We start from the raw sequence: 15,840 nt of genomic DNA, 5'->3' as shown, positions 1-15,840 counted from the left end.
CCCTCTCTCTAGCCATTGTAAGTCTGATAAAGAAAATTGTGCTGTATTAAGTGTTGCTGCACCACTAAGGTAATGCACTGAATGGGATCACGGATCTTTTCCATAACATCATTAAAAAATTAACAGGAATCATCTCCACAGCTTTCCCCTCAACACAGATACAAAGAATAATTCAAATAATAGAATACCATTTTATTATTTATTAATTTAACAGCTAGGCATCCACTTACATTTTGGAAAGCCTTAATGATTTTAAGTAAAATATTTTTTTACTTAAGATCTACACCACAGCTCTATCATTTCCTAAGGCAAGCTGCCAGCTGTAGCATAGCCCCAGATGTTTTTACGCACCCACACTGAATGTCATTAAATGCTGCTAACTGCTATGTGAAACGACTACTTGTATTTCAGAAAATAATAATAAAAAAAACCAACTGATTTTTAATTTTCTTTTTAAACTAAGACATATTCATACTAAAAGACGGGAATCAATTGTGTTAGCTAGGCTGGCCTCCTTGTATTGCCAGACAGCTCTGAAAGTAATTTGCATGTGTTCCTAGGAGCATCATTATATCTTCTGTTCCTTTATCTAGGAGTACATTAAGCTACTTTCAGCTGTTTGACCTTCAAGGATCCGAGTCAGGAAAGCCTATACTATGTACCTAATAGTTGATACAGATGCTTTAGATGGAGCATACACGATGGCTGTTCTACAAAAACTTCACATCTCCAAAGAATCAGGGGTCATCTCTGTCTTGACACCTACGCGTCAACCGATCCCCACCCTTCCAAAGTTAAAAACATGCTTTACTACTGATTGTCACCTTAGAAATAATCTGACAAGGAAGATGAGGCATGTTACAATACTGCCACTCTCTGGGCTGAAGAGGTCATGCGCTGCTCCACTTTTCTGGGAGGAGCAAGGGAAGCAAAGGACCATCTATGCTTATCCATTTAACAGGAATAACTCTGCTCTGCTATTCAAAAGGAAATTAGCAGCTCCTAAAGTAACATCACTCAGTGGGCAATAAAAATACAGGCTTGACAACGTTCCCAGTTCACTTTATTCTATCTGTCAAGATCTGTTCAAAGCACATGTTCACTCAAAACAATATTGATAGGGAAAACCTCTGGGGCACTGGATACCCAAGCCATCCAGTTTTTGAGCAAGTGATAGACAAAATGACAATCTCATTATGAAGACACTGGTCTCATACCTTACAAGCATCACAAAGCAAAATTTTAAAATAATGATGCGCTTCTACATTAACAGAACTGTTGTTCCACACACAAGCTAGCTTCAGCTTGCTTCCTAAATAAGCCTTAGTCAGAATCTTTGTCTCTGAGGAGGTAAGCCCAACACAAAGTATTTTTCAACTTAAGCACCTTAACTATTTCTAGGGAAGTGGCAATAAAGGAAGGAAAAAAACCACAGATGAGTTTACAATAAAGCACTTAAATCCAATCTGGTCTTGAAGAGGAAGAAAATCTGCAGTTCATATCTTTTGTTTCTATTCATGTTTTTATATCAAATACCATCTTCCACTTTTTTTGTTGGGGTGACCCTAAATCATTATTCACAGGTGAACACATATGATCAAACACTGCTGACTTGTAGCAAAGAAGGCAGTTAGCATTCTACTCTACAAGTATGACCCTTCTCTGAAGAAAAATACTTCCCACTCCTGTTTATCACTAACAGATAGACAGCCAGTATGTAAGCAGTGCTTCTGTACTTCACCTAAATAACAATTGGCTACTAAAGGCTAGAGCAACTACAAAGCAGTACCTCCCCTAAGACAAACAGTTATTAGGACACTAAATAGGACAAGCAATGCTGTTTTGAACCAGCATTACTTCTGGCAAAGAGTAGCATTTTTACCATGTCACAAGTAAACTTACCCAAGGAGCTAATAAAAAAAAGTATGTTTTGTTCATGTGTGTCATTCGCAATACAGAACTTTGATGCCAGTATGCTTAAGTTGGTCTTCAGTGAATTGTAAAATTACAGTAATATAGTCTGTCTTACATTCATGTAAGCTAACTAATAAGAAAAGCATCTATTTTACTGAAATACAGGAAACACAATACATAAACTGACCACTACACCCAACTTCTGACTGGCAGCTACTAATTGCTTAAATCACCTTGTTGGCTGTCTTATTGCAATAGATTCAGAGCTCAGTATAGAGATTAATTCTTAAGAACAACCTGGCAACTTACATAATTGTGAGCAAGAACATCTAGTTTAAGAATTATCTGTTCCAGTACAAATGGTAGATCCCCTGTCAAAGCTACAAAGATGCTGCAGTTTCAATTCTTTGCTCCCAAGTGTTGATTTTCTAGGGAAATGGCAGGACTCTCTTAATAGCACACTCAGTTCCAGTAATAACTATTATGTGCCAGTCAGTAGCATTTGCCTTGAAGAGAATAACCTGAAGTAACCATTTTTAAAAGATTAAAGTCTTCAATAATAAAGTCTGCATTCTGTGAAGCTTTCTTCTAATCTGGTCTTCCCCAGATATTTTAGGCAATAGAGAGCTGGTAGGAATGCGTACTTTAGGGAATGGATGCCTGAATTTCCTGAGGGAAATAACACAAAACTGCCAGATTACTGCACTGAATCATTCATTTCAACACACATTCTGCCTTTTCCTCCTGAAGCAGCAGTTTGGAGATTGCCTTACCTTGAATCTTGTCCCAGGTGTTAAGACAGCCAAGGGGCTTTTGCTCAAGGAAACCAGTATGTCAGGCAACAGCTTAATATGGATATGCCCTTTAGTTTTAGCAGCTCCAATAAATGCAGACTCACTGAAACTTCTTAGCATAGCTACTAAAAGGTAGATTAAGTACTCTAAAATACAGACCTTATATATACCGTGCCTGCAAAAAACCAAAGCCAGTTTCTCCCTAGATTTACTTCTTGTTGGGGATTTTGGTTTTAGTTTCAGTATGTCTAAAAGATCTCTATAAAAAGGCTTGGAAAGTTTCCTAATCAGCTCAAATTTGGTGGTCTTTAAAGCATCCCCCATTTGCAAGCTTCATGAAGCAACCGAAACCAGTCAATGTCATAATACAGGCTTGCGTCAACATGAGTAAGCATACAGTGAGGTACCCTCTTCACCCTTGCACAACAGTAACACCTTGCAGAACTCAAGCATGAAAGGCTAATGTGGTCTGCTAGGTCTGCTGTGAAGATTACTGTGTAATCTTTGCATTCATGTAGAGTGAAGTAGAATCTTCTACTTCATTCTAAGATAAATGGAACAAACTTTAGTTGTCGTAGAATGAAGTATATTTATTTATAATGAAAAATTCAAATCAATATGGACAAATTAAAAAGATACTTTAAAAAAGCCAATTTTTAGGGATTGCATCCTACAGACTTATACTCACGTCTGTTTTTGATTTCCCAGCTGACTCCAAACTTCAACCACAAAACCATCAAAATTTTCATTCTAAGTAAAGGGAATCAACAACAACAACATAAATTAATCACCATGCTTATTCATTGTGCTTTTATCAGAGATTATAATACGGTATCAAAGCACACAATTACTGTAGTACTTCTCATACTGTTACAGATTGAACATGCTTTGTATTCCTACACCAGCTTTGTCTTTAATCCATGTCATGAAAAAGTCAAAAAGAAGCATAAATTATTTAACAAACATGCAAAAGTTGAAGACCTCTATTAGTTAACCCATGACTTCCACTCTTACAGGATAAACCAATATCAGATTGGGAAAATTCGGTCATTAATGAGCGATGGTTGTTAAGCAAATCATTTAACACACATTTACATGTATATTGGCAAAAAACTCATGAGCTCTTGTGTCTAAAAATGTAAATGCTAACTTGGCATAGGTATGATTCCAAACATTTCCCACAATTAATCTCACTTGTGATTATTTATGTTTGGCATGATCAAGGATATTGCCAACTTAAGTACCCTTTCCTTAAGGGGCCAACCCTTACCAAGGACCTAGAACTGATGTATCAGTTACAAGTTTTAACGAACTATTCAATTACCTCTACATCCATCTTCCTCTAGAGTACAGTAAGATTTCTTTACATCGTGTAGCAAGTGAGAAAACTTACTCTGACAGTAATGAAGCAGACTGTCATGAATAAACCAATAAAGGTGAATGTCTTTTGGTGTAACTTTAGTCCCACACATGCATAGCTCTAAAGCTATGAGGTAAGGGGCTGCACAGAAAAATCTTAGTAACCATTCCTCAAAGGAAATTCTCTTCTCCTCTCTCCAACCTCTTAATATTTTAAGCAAACTGGTTTATCAGACCTTAGCAAAATTGTACAGTAACAGACATCCAGTGAGTTATTGTTGCTAGTAAAAGTGGCTCATCAGCTCTGTCACACTGAGCCCAAATGTACTCCCGTCACACAGAAAATAGCACTCATTACACTCATGGCCCTTTTTCTGCTTATCAAAAAATGCTACTAACTAGTTTTAACCCCTGTGTAATATGATTTATTTTTTAATAGAAACCTAAAAGAAAGCAGTCTGCTCACTAGGCAATCTCCATGAGATGCTTATCAGGTATCCACTACTACCCCAGTAACGCTCAGTCTGACAGCTGTTTGGAACAAGTTTTATCAATCATCACTCACAGCAGGCAAAAGTCACCTGTGCAGTTGCCAACGATAACATAACAAGGTTATGTTGATCAGACTTGCACAATCTCACTTTAGACTTGTAGTTAACTTCACTTAAGCGTATAAATACCTCGTATCTATAGGAACTGGGTACATACTAGGACACATCACTAAGAATCCTCCTGCGTTATTGTTTTGAGCATATTTTCTAAAAATGAGAAAACACCCACTCAAAAGGCATCAAATAATCTCGCACTCTTTTATAAGCATTTTCGAAAAGTCTTTTTACCTTGGCTAGCAGAACCATACTCTTGGAAAGCTCCTCTATCTCATCCTCACTGCCAAAAACACTTTCGAAGTCCTGGTAAGTCCAGCCATCAAACAAAATGCGAGGCACTATCAAGTAAAGTTGTCAATCAGTAGTGAAAATGAATAATTTATTATCTACGCTGGAATATTTCTGCAGAAACTGAAGACAGCAGATACAAGCAGAGATGCCACTAAACAACACATTCCATAATTAAGATCATTGCTCTTTGACCAACTTCAGCAGCACAGATAAATTGACACTGTAGAACATTCTTCTTCATTTTATGTTTAGTTAAAGGTCAGCAGTGATGCAAGTTTTAAGAAAAGATACCTTCACTTGATTGAACTATTTGATTCTACTACTTGAGTTTATGATCTTAACTGAGCCCCACGTAAAGTCTTAAAATACCACCAACATGAAGCAGCAGTCTTTCTGCAAGTTGTGCATCTATTCTATCACGAGAACAAGAAAAGTTCACCTCAAATTCTAATTTATTCTTTTGTACGCAACCTGGTACATTCTTCTACTAAAGACCCTGTGACAAATTTTTATTTTGGAAAACACAGGGACTTGAGCTCATGTAATTTCTTTTTCTAGCAAACCAAAACATTCAAAACAGTCAGACAAGAGTCAGGAAAACTGCTGTCGAAACATATGATAATCATGCACGCTAGAAAAGCCAACAACTCACAGAGAGTTATGTTTAAGCCCTCTGTAACTACCAAGGATGCAGAAGTGTATTTTAGAAGAGATTTAAAGATTTATCATTTGGCAGCTGATTTCAAATATCTGACTGAGCATTCAATTTTTCTAATGCATTTCAGTTTCATACTCCATTCTGAATTAAGAAGGGGTTTGCAATTCCACAGAATTCTCTCTACAGAAATATTTGATATTTTCCCTAAAGACACGCACCATGGCACATCCCTCGAGTTCCCAGCTTCAAGGGGAGAAGAGGTAAAGGAGGACTTTTCAACTATCATGCAAGAAAGTCTAACTGACTCAGAGTTGGATTTTTTTTTTAACTGAGCAACAAGTTTGTAGACTGCCCTCCCAGTACTATTGTATACACGTAGTGTTAAATACAAACTGCCCCTACAAGGAGGCCCTGTGACCCAGGGTTTGTCCAGAAACAAGCAGTTACGGCAAAACATTAGGGCACCAACAGGATTAACACTTCAGTTACTTAACTATCTATTTTTAACTGCTTTTATTTTTCTTCTCATACATTTTCCTTCATACAGCTATGCTAAGGTAACCTCCCTTTCTCCCATACACATCCGCAGCAAAGCCTTCTTTTGCTCAGCTAGCAGTTAAAGATGGTAAAAAAAAAAACAACAAAAACCAAAATAATACAAAGGCTCACCAATTTTGATGTTTTTGGAGTTTTTTCTGACATCTTTCATCCAACCTGTCAAACGGTATCAAGAGAACAACTGTTAAAATATGAATGATGTTGACAATGACAACATATTTTCAAGCATTCTTCAAATAATGTAGCCTAGTTCATTATATCTTTGTGCCAGACTACTAGCTCATAACCAACACAAACGAAACATCCTCTGACACACAGAATTTGAAGGTATTCGCCTCCACCACAGCACAACTAGCATTCACGGCAATTTTACAGTAGTGCCTACCCAAGCCCTCTCATGCTGCTCATAGTTCTGCCTCATGATGGAAACTATCTTACTGCCTACTTAGTTAGAACAACACTTACGTAGTCACTAAGCATCACCTGGGAGGAATTTTCTTTTTTTTTTTTTTTTTTTTTTAGATTGTACTTATAAGTGTCCCATCCACTCCTCTTGGCAGTCACTGCACTACAAAGAATTTGTTAGTAGACACCAACACAGTAGCTGTTTCAAATGAGATTCCCTATTCAGTCGAGTTCAAAACCATAAACTATTTAGTTATTATTTTAAGAACATACTAGCTGAAATGTGAACTTGCCACCAGTTTCTTGAAAGGAAAAAAAAAACCTCTTCAGATTAAAATTATCTTCCATTCCCAAAACAAACTCACCCAAAGGTTTTTGCAAAGGTGGGGGGGAACCACACAACAGGTAAACAACTGCACAGTGCAAATACCAGACTATTTCTGCCTCTACAGATTCTTTGTCCCTTCCTTTTATTTTTTTTTTTAGGAGGGGCTCTGTAGACAGCCTGGTGGAAAAGCCAATCTTTCTGTTCATTCTTTGAACTGATAAGCTATGTATGCATGTGGAAGCCAATGGAGACTGAAAGGAGTTCACTCTAAAGAAAACTCCCTCAAATAATTGAATGGATGGAAGTACTTCACTATGAGGCAGAACCAGAAAACCCCACATTAACATATTGCCAAAGCTACCTACTCTGCAACAAGACCAGTAACCTTACTTGCAATGCATATTCAAAGAAAAATAAAGTTAACACCTTTATCAGCATCATGGAGTCCAGTGAACTGGAACCTTTCCTTCCCTCTCCTTTTCACTTGTAACCAGACTGGTGAGATTAGTGTAAATTTGTTTCCAAATATTTTAGCAATGTCATAGCCATGACTGTTCCACTTGCAAAAGAAAGGAGGGAAAAAAAAAACAAACAAGTGAGAGGCTCAAAAGCAAGATATACAGTTCACTTTACTATTGACCAATACAAAGTCTTTCATACAAATGTAATCATTTGCTAGGTCCCCATTTGTTAGTTTGAATAAACCTTCTGGGATATTCTTTTTACTTAAATAAGAAAGTACTCTGGAAACTGATAGCTACATGAAAGGCGATCTTCCGATTGTGAAAATTCCCCTGCACTACAGAAATCTGAATGTAAATTCCAACACAGTTTCAAATTTACAGACTACATTTATGCTCAAGAGAACTTGACAAAGGTGAAAATTTATAAGGCACCTACTTCTTTTTTGAGCTGTGTAAGACTGATACAATGAAATGCATCCTCTAAACAAAAGAAAGCAGCATTAATTATTCAAGAAAAGCTCATCTGAATAACAGCAAGACTGGACAGCAAAAGAGATCTGTATGACAGCAATATAAATTTTTTACTGTTTATTTAGAAGGTTCAAATTGGTAGCTATGTGTTATGAGGACACTTAGTAGTCCTCTTGTTCTGACTTTACTGCAACTTCACACGCCTCATTGAGGACATAAGAATACTATCATCTCTGTTGTACCAGCGAAGAAAAAAACCCAGTATGACTTAGACATCCTCCAAGAGATGGGTAGGAGAACAAGCACCTGAATAATGCTCTATTTGACTGCATTTGACCAGAAGTTTCCATTATTGTAAAAATGCTTTTAAAGCAGAGATGCAAGACTGCAAATTAGCACAGTGTCCTGCATATTCATTCAAAGCACAGTTTTATTCATTTTGCTAACTTACAGGAGTAATATAACCCAGAACATCTCCCGAGAAATGTCTTTCTCTCATCTTCTTGAAGCAATAGCTCCTGTGTTCCAGTATAATATCTTTTGCCTTTAGATCCACAACTACCAGTCCCCTGTCCTGCACATTTTTATCAGAATGCAGTATCTGGGGGGAGAAGACAGCGTTTACAATCAGCTACATATAAGCGCAACATTCAATAGCAACAAACTTAAAGAAAAAATAAAATAAGAAAATCACATCATTAAACCCTAAACACTCCTTTTAAACAATGTAGAGCAGTTTGACTTAAAACTGAAACAGTGCTCAGACATGATCTGTCATCAGCAGTAAACTTTGTCTGCAAAGCAAAAAGCACACAAATTAAAAAATAATAGTCAAGAATTGTCGTGGTTTCAGCAGTAGCAGTCATTTTTCTCCTTCTTGGTAGCTGGTGCAGTGCTGTGTTTTGACTTTTAGACTGGGAACAGAGCTGATAACACTGATGGTCTGGCCAAGGATTCATGCTCTTCCAGGGAGGAGGGGAAACTAGGAGGAAGCAGAGACAGGACACCTGACCCAAACTAACCAAAGAGGTATTCCATACCACAGCACGTCATGCCCAGGATGTAACTGAGAGTTACCTGGAAGGGCTAGGAGACTGCAGGGTTGGAGAAGGTATCGGTCAGTGCTTAGTTAGGCTGGGGTGGGGCGAGTTATCGGTTGGCGGGTGCTGAGGTGTTGTATTCTCTTCCCTTATTTCCTTTAACATTATTATTATTGGTGGTAGCAGTAGTGATTCGTGTTATACCTTTAGTTACTAAACTGTTCTTATCTCAACCCGTGGGAGTTGCATTCTTTTCGATTCTCCTCTCTGTCCCTCTGGGAGTAGGGGGAGGGCAAGAAGGTGGGGGCAGTGAGTGAATGAGCTGTCTGGCTGGGTTTGAACCACAAGAATTTGTAAGATTAAAGAACATCATTTACCACAGCTGATGGCATTCTGCTCCCTAGCCAATGCTTTCTGACATGTTACCCCCAAAGCAACAAAAAGGGGTCAGGAGTTCTTAACCAATAATTTGAATACTAAAACTGGATCTATTTAGACTGATTATGCTGTACTGTGGTCACTGAAGGCCAATGTTCTTAACACCTTTATTTAAGGAAAATTTGCTTTAACTGAAACAGCACAAATAGTTTTAGTAGACAGAAAGAGAAAAGGCCTAAGTGTGCATGGTGAGTACACAGAAACTATCTATTGGTTTAGCATACGGGCTTTAGGCATAAGACTTAACACTTTGCACTACCCTCACTATCTGCAGACTAGAATTTCTTTTGTTCCAACATATTTGTCAGTGACATGGACAGTGGGATTGAGTGTGCCCTCAGCAAGTTTGCCGATGACACCAAGCTGTGTGGTTTGGTTGATATGCTGGAGGGAAGGAATGCCATCGAGAGGGATCTCAACACACTTATGAGGTGGGCTGATGCCAACCTCAAGAAGTTTAACCATGACAAGTGCAAGGTCCTACACCTATGTCGGAGGAATCGCAGGCACAGCTACAGGTTGGGCAGAGAAGAGATTCAGAGTAGCCCTGCGCAGAAGGACTTGGGGGTGTTGGTCAATGAGAAACATAACATGAGACAGCAGTGTGCGCTTGCAGCCCAGAAACCCAACCGTATCCTGCGCTGCATAAAAAGAAGCGTGACCAGCAGGTCGAAGGAGGTGATCCTGCCCTTCTACCCTGCTCCTGTGAGACCTCACTTGGAGTACTGTGTGTAGTTCTGCTGTCCTCAACATAAAAAGGACATGGAACTGTGGGAACAAGTGCAGAGGAGGGCCACAAGGACGATCAGGGGACTGGAGCACCTCCTGTATGAAGACAGGCTGAGAAAGTTGGGGCTGTTCAGCCTGAAGAAGAGAAGGCTGCGTGGAGACCTCATAGCAGCCTTCCAGTATCTGAAGGGGAGCTATAAGGATGCTGGGGAGGGACTCTTCATTTGGGACTGTAGTGACAGGACAAGTGGTAACGAGTTAAAAGTTAAACAGGGGAAGTTTAGATTGGATATAAGGAGGAAGTTCTTTACTGTGAGGGTGGTGAGGCACTGGAATGGGTTGCCCAGGGCGGTTGTGAATACTCCATCCCTGGCGGTGTTCAAGGCCCGGTTGGACAGAGCCTTGGGTGATATGGTTTAGTGTGAGGTGTCTGTGCCCTTGGCAGGGGGGGTGGAACTAGATGATCTTAAGGTACTTTCTAACCCTAACTATTCTATGATTCTTCCTGGTAGATACTAAGCAAGCAAGTAATACAAGCAATGAGAGATGCATTTGTATATTGAACGATTAACTATATTTATAATTTAAGAGAGAGAATTTTTAACATGTCTACTTTTTTTTCCCAAACATGTTTGGCAACAGTAAGTACACATAGTTGGTATATGAACTGGTAAATGTACTTCCTCTCCATACACACACATTCTCTTGCACTGCTGTGCTTTCTTGCAGTTTTGAAAGGAAGGAAACAGGAAACAAGAACATGCTCAGCAAGTTAAGAGAGACTTCAGCATGTTGGCTCCACTTGCTCAAATTGCTGCGAGACTCTGAATAATTTCTATCTGCAAAGGAACTGCTGGTTAGGAGGCTCTTCAAAATTTCCTGTCAGAATGCAGCCTTCCCATTAGCAAGGCTGAGATCACCTTCTCTTTCACCAGTAAACGATCTAGAGCTCTTGGCCCAAACTAGTACTCCCTGCTCCACTTTCTAAAGGGATGGAAATATGTTTCCTTTAGCTATGCGAGAGGGGACAAAAAACTTCCTGCTTCTGCAGCTTGCATGGGGGATAAAGTTCCAGAGGTCTGCACCAAGGAGCTGGTTCATGGAGTGAACAATCTGAGACACTCATAAAAGCTGAAGGAAAGGACAGTTTCAAGAAGTCTTATTTGTGATCATAAGCTTCAATAGAAATGCATGATTGCTTTTAACACCATTTTGACAGAATGAGAATGCATTTACCAAAGTTCAATTAGATCACTGCACATGCCAAATAAAATTAGCATTTCAGTTATTTGTCTTACCTTTTCTTCTAGTTTTTTTGTAGCACCTTTCTTTGCATCTGTCTTTGACAGAGTACCTTCAGCTAGCCAGCAAATCACAGTAAGAGAAACTGAAGTACAGAGGAGCCTCATTATGTTTTTCCCCATGTCAAGCTTCTCCTGCCCTGAAAACATAAAGGTTCAAATCTCTATGAAAAGACAAATATAACAGTTTAATTCAGTTTTCTTGCCTAAGAAAAATCAAGCTATTGTCTTCTGACCTGTAGAATTGAGGCAGTGCCATTTTAATAGAGCTTTTCCTCTGACAGCAAAATAGAGCATTTTACAAGATTCCTAGGCTTGAACATCTTTTTTTGTCCCTTGCTTTAGTAGACTGATCACAGACAGAGTGGGTTGGACACTTACAGGTTCCCTTTTAAAGAGTCTCTATAGCGTAATGGTTTACAGCTGAAACTGAGATAAATGTCTGCTGCCCAGAACAATTATGCTATCACTTTACCTTCCCTACAGCAAATAAGAGATACCATTTGTTTCTGCTCCTGCACAACCCAGTCAGGAAGTCACAAATTAATTAAGAGACAGAATGAATTATAGCCATATGCTGATAGTTATATGCCTTTAACAGGTGAGAGCACTGTTTTCAGTTCCTTGCCAAATTGGTGACACACACAGAATTAAAAAACAAACAAAAAAAACCAAACAAAAGACACCACACACAAAAACACACACACACACAAAAAAAACCCAACAAAACCAAAACACACAACACACACACACACACACACAAAACCAAACCAAAAAAACAAAAACACAAAACCAAAATCACACACACACAAAACAGGGATCCTTTCCCTTTGGTCTAAAAGAATGACTGACAGTTTGACCCTATTCCAGATTTCTGAGCACTTCCTGTTTCAGTTTTACATCAAACTGCTCTGCATTATTTAAAAGGAGTGCTCAGTTTAATTATGTGATTTTCTTGAATTAAGAATTAATAGAGAACATTTCTGTTCAGCACTATTTATTTAGTTCTGTCAGAGGAAAGAACAAAAAAAATCCAAAACAAAATAAAAAACAAACCACAGAACACAGAGTAAAAATATTAAGCACTAGGAAGACCAGGGCAAAAGGATGTAAAATACCAGAATGAACAAAAGCAACCTGCTACTAATTCTGGAAGTCTTAAGTATCAAACTGGGACTAGCTTTCATGTGTAATAAACTAGTAGCTTTCAATATGTATTAGGCTGTTTCTCACCATTATGAGGTCCTAATGGAGAAAGAAAAAAAAGGTTACATTTCCCAGAATCTTCTGAGGTTTTGTTAAACTTAAAAAAATCTCCTGCTTCCTGTATTACTCTGAAGAATTAACATTTCTACCACTCATTTTGAAGACTTATGATCTCATTTCTCCAAGTCATATTTACAAGACTTGTTCTGTTGGCACTGATAACAAGTGCTGCTCAAAGACTGAATATTTTGTTCCCGTACAAAACATAAGGTGATGCATACCACAAAAGCAGATTCAGCACTCTAAAGGAACACTGTGGCAGAAGGAACCTTAAAGGTTAAATGGAAATGTAGTCAATGGAAGAGCAGCTATTTGAGACCAAGAGTTGTAATGTAGAGATGAGATCAACAACCCGTTAAACTGAAGCACTTCTGGATGTGGTTGGCTTTGCAGTTACATTTTAAAAACAGAAATATTTACTGCAGGAGTTAGGGATTCTGTAGTAAAACAGAGAGGAGCACATCATTAGGGAACAAAGAAGGATGACGGCAGTAGAAGTGCTTGGAAAGAAGAAAGCTACTAGCACCCAAGAAAACAGAGCAGCAAAACCCTCAGGTACAGAATTATTTCAAGGCTTTAGTCAAGTCTTATAAACACTGAAAATTAAAAGCAGAAAGCTTTCTTGGATCCAGAGAGTGGGATAAAAGCTAAATTGCTATACCATTTGAAATATTCAATATTATTCATAGTTAAGGCGATACGCTTCTTCTTTGACTTCAAGGTCACTGGTAACCCTTTGTTTTCCCCATCCTAAAACATCAGACAAAGCAGGCTGCTCTTGATAGCATCTACTCTGTTCCATCTAGCTTGACAAAATCTATAAACAACTGCAGAGATGAAGAGTTCAGATCCTGAATAGTCAATACAAGTCTTAATTATATGGACAGAATATCAATTCTTCCAGAAGCTCGTATATATTGATTTGGAGGTGTTTAATCTCACTTTCAGAAATAATTAGCAAGAGCATCCAGTTTCCTAAGGAGACGTGAACATTTAACAGCTGAAGAACACAAGTTTAAAAAAAGCCATCACTGAACTCTAATTAGACATCAAAATGTGCTCATTTCCTTGACACAATCATATTCATCTTCCCATTACTGTTAAGTCAACATCCACCTAGATCTATAGGAAGCACTGAGCCTGTGGGAAAATGGTTTCTGCCGGTGACAGTCCAATATCGACTCCTGGCTAGAACCTTGTTTTAATAATTTGTTCTTTAACACCATCAGTTTAGTGAAAACTGAGTAGATAAGATTGCTCTACTATATAGAGATTATCTAGGCAAACTTTAAATGCTCTTTATGGTAACTATAAGCATGAATTTTTCAAACTTTACAAAATTAGACCTCCATCAAGTTTTAGTTCTGCTCATTTTCCTTCATATCTTTTTAATTCTCCTCATACTAATTAAACGCAGTAGAACTGCATGAGCTCGGCATCCATTTCCTGTATCACTGCAAAACGCAAGCAAAACTGAAGACTCTGCTCAACTGACACTCCAACTTAAAGTTTAATGCATTTTTTGATAAACTGATCTGCAGCCCACATTTGTCTCTAACCCAGGTTAAAAATGCTGTTTAAGTCTCCATAGGAGGAAACACAGTCAGCGGTTTTAAATGAATCTTGGAGAGAAGCTGGCATAGATTCAGGCTGCCCGAAAGAGGCAACCAAAGAAACTAAATACTTTTGGAGGATGATACAGTAGCTATTTGGAAACCAGAATTAATGTTTATTTCTAAAGAAACATGATTCTAACTACTGCTGCAGGAGTCTGCATCACTTAACAAAAGAAGTCGAAGAAGCATACCGTCGATGTGCTTTCAAGTTAAAACAAAAACTAGATTCAGGTGTGAGAAGAGTGAAACCCGCTTATAGCTTTTGTTAAGTATCACTCCTTTTCCTCTTGTTAGGTGTTCTACTTTGACAGTAAGAGTTGCCTCCGATACTCGTCTGACTCTCAGGAGACCAAAGCTTTCCACCCAGTCCTGTGACGGCCAGCAGCCTGCAAGCCTGCCAAGCCCAGGCTCCCTCAAGCGCCAGCCCCGGCTGCGGCCTAATTCCGAGCTCGTACCTCGTGCAGCCACCGAGGGCAACCTCAACTGCCGTGTCACCCCGTCACTCCAGCCGCGGCGCGAGCCGAGGGCTGCCACACCACCGCTGCACAGCCCCACCGCCCGCCCCCTTCTATTCCCTTCCCTCCCCACAGGCAGCTCTAAGCCGCCCGCCACCACCACCTACCGCCTGCCGCCGCTTCGGAAGTAGAGGCGGCCGGCACCGCCCCGCCTACTGACGGGGCAGTGCTGAGGCGGCGAAAAGGAGAGCGCCGGGTGACGGCTAAGCGCTGGCTGCGCCAACATGGCGGAGAGGCAAGGCCGGCAGTTGCGAGCTTGAGGGAGTGGCTGTTGCTTGGTGACGGCCCGGCGGGGCGGGGCGTGGTGGCCGCGGCGGGCTGCTGCTGCCGGGCGCCGGTGGAGGGCCGCTAATGGCGCTATCTCTGACGGCGAGTGGTATCGGCGCTCATCAGTACCCGGAGAAAGCAAGCGTTAGTCACGGTCTAACTATAAATTGCCTAGAGGAACCTCTTGATTTATTACAAGCTGTGGCAAATAGTGTAGGGAACGTGGGAGTTTGGGCTAAAATACGTGCACAAACCAGGAGACAGCCAAGTAACAGCCAAGGCTGCTGAGAGTCAGCAAAAAATGTTGCTAACTCCAGGTATGCAAAAAGGAGGAGTCAAGTGTTAGATGGCCGTTAACAGGATTTAGAATAAATGTTTATGGTTTAAATTGAGATTTTTATTACCTTCAGTTTTGTGTTTTCACATACAATGTGACTACTACTATTTTTACTGCAGTGGAAGTTTTGATGTAACCTTGTTAATTTTATGGGCTGCTTGCAGGGACTAAATACCGTACCGAAAGACTTCGTAAAAACAGATGTGTTATGTCATGATGTAGTGGCAAGCCTAGCATATCCGGCAGCCCACTTCCCAACAGCAGCCTTTCCTCCCAGAAGCTTAACTGGAAGGTTACCTTGTTTTCTCCTATCTGTTCTCTTTTGTTCACTCTTGTGTAAGAAAGATCTTCATGAATGTTCTTTGGCACTGAAAAGAAAAATAGCAATGTTTTTCCTCTGAATGAGTCTTGACAGCGAACTGCATAAATGGTCTCTCTGGCAAATGCTATGGATGTGAACTAAATCACCCAGATTTAAATT

General features: G+C 39.6%; 1 protein-coding gene across 5 annotated transcripts in view; it reads right to left on the bottom strand.

Annotated features, from left to right (window-relative positions):
* Positions 1-14,998, bottom strand: part of CHID1 (chitinase domain containing 1) — a 127,095-nt gene extending 112,097 nt beyond the window's left edge. Inside the window, exons 1-7 of one of the 5 annotated variants that reach the window (XM_061463171.1) lie at positions 14,863-14,998; positions 11,356-11,498; positions 8,302-8,451; positions 7,342-7,474; positions 6,294-6,338; positions 4,907-5,025; positions 3,397-3,458 (exon numbers count right to left, since the gene is read on the bottom strand). In XM_061463171.1, coding sequence (XP_061319155.1) covers positions 3,397-3,458; positions 4,907-5,025; positions 6,294-6,338; positions 7,342-7,474; positions 8,302-8,451; positions 11,356-11,481 — 635 coding nt within the window. In that variant the 5' untranslated portion in view covers positions 11,482-11,498; positions 14,863-14,998. Of the gene's footprint in view, positions 1-3,396; positions 3,459-4,906; positions 5,026-6,293; positions 6,339-7,341; positions 7,475-8,301; positions 8,452-11,355; positions 11,580-14,862 lie in introns of those variants that run through there. The other 4 variants (XM_061463172.1, XM_061463173.1, XM_061463169.1 and 1 more) reach the window with 4 other exon arrangements.
* Between the last annotated feature and the right edge of the window lie 842 nt (positions 14,999-15,840).

Source organism: Pezoporus flaviventris, unplaced genomic scaffold, assembly GCF_033815535.1.
Source record: "Pezoporus flaviventris isolate CSIRO_AGI_PZ_B2104156 unplaced genomic scaffold, CSIRO_AGI_Pfla_v1 ptg000036l, whole genome shotgun sequence".
NCBI classification, from domain to species: Eukaryota; Metazoa; Chordata; class Aves; order Psittaciformes; family Psittacidae; genus Pezoporus; species Pezoporus flaviventris.
This window is presented reverse-complemented; position numbering and strand designations above follow the sequence as displayed.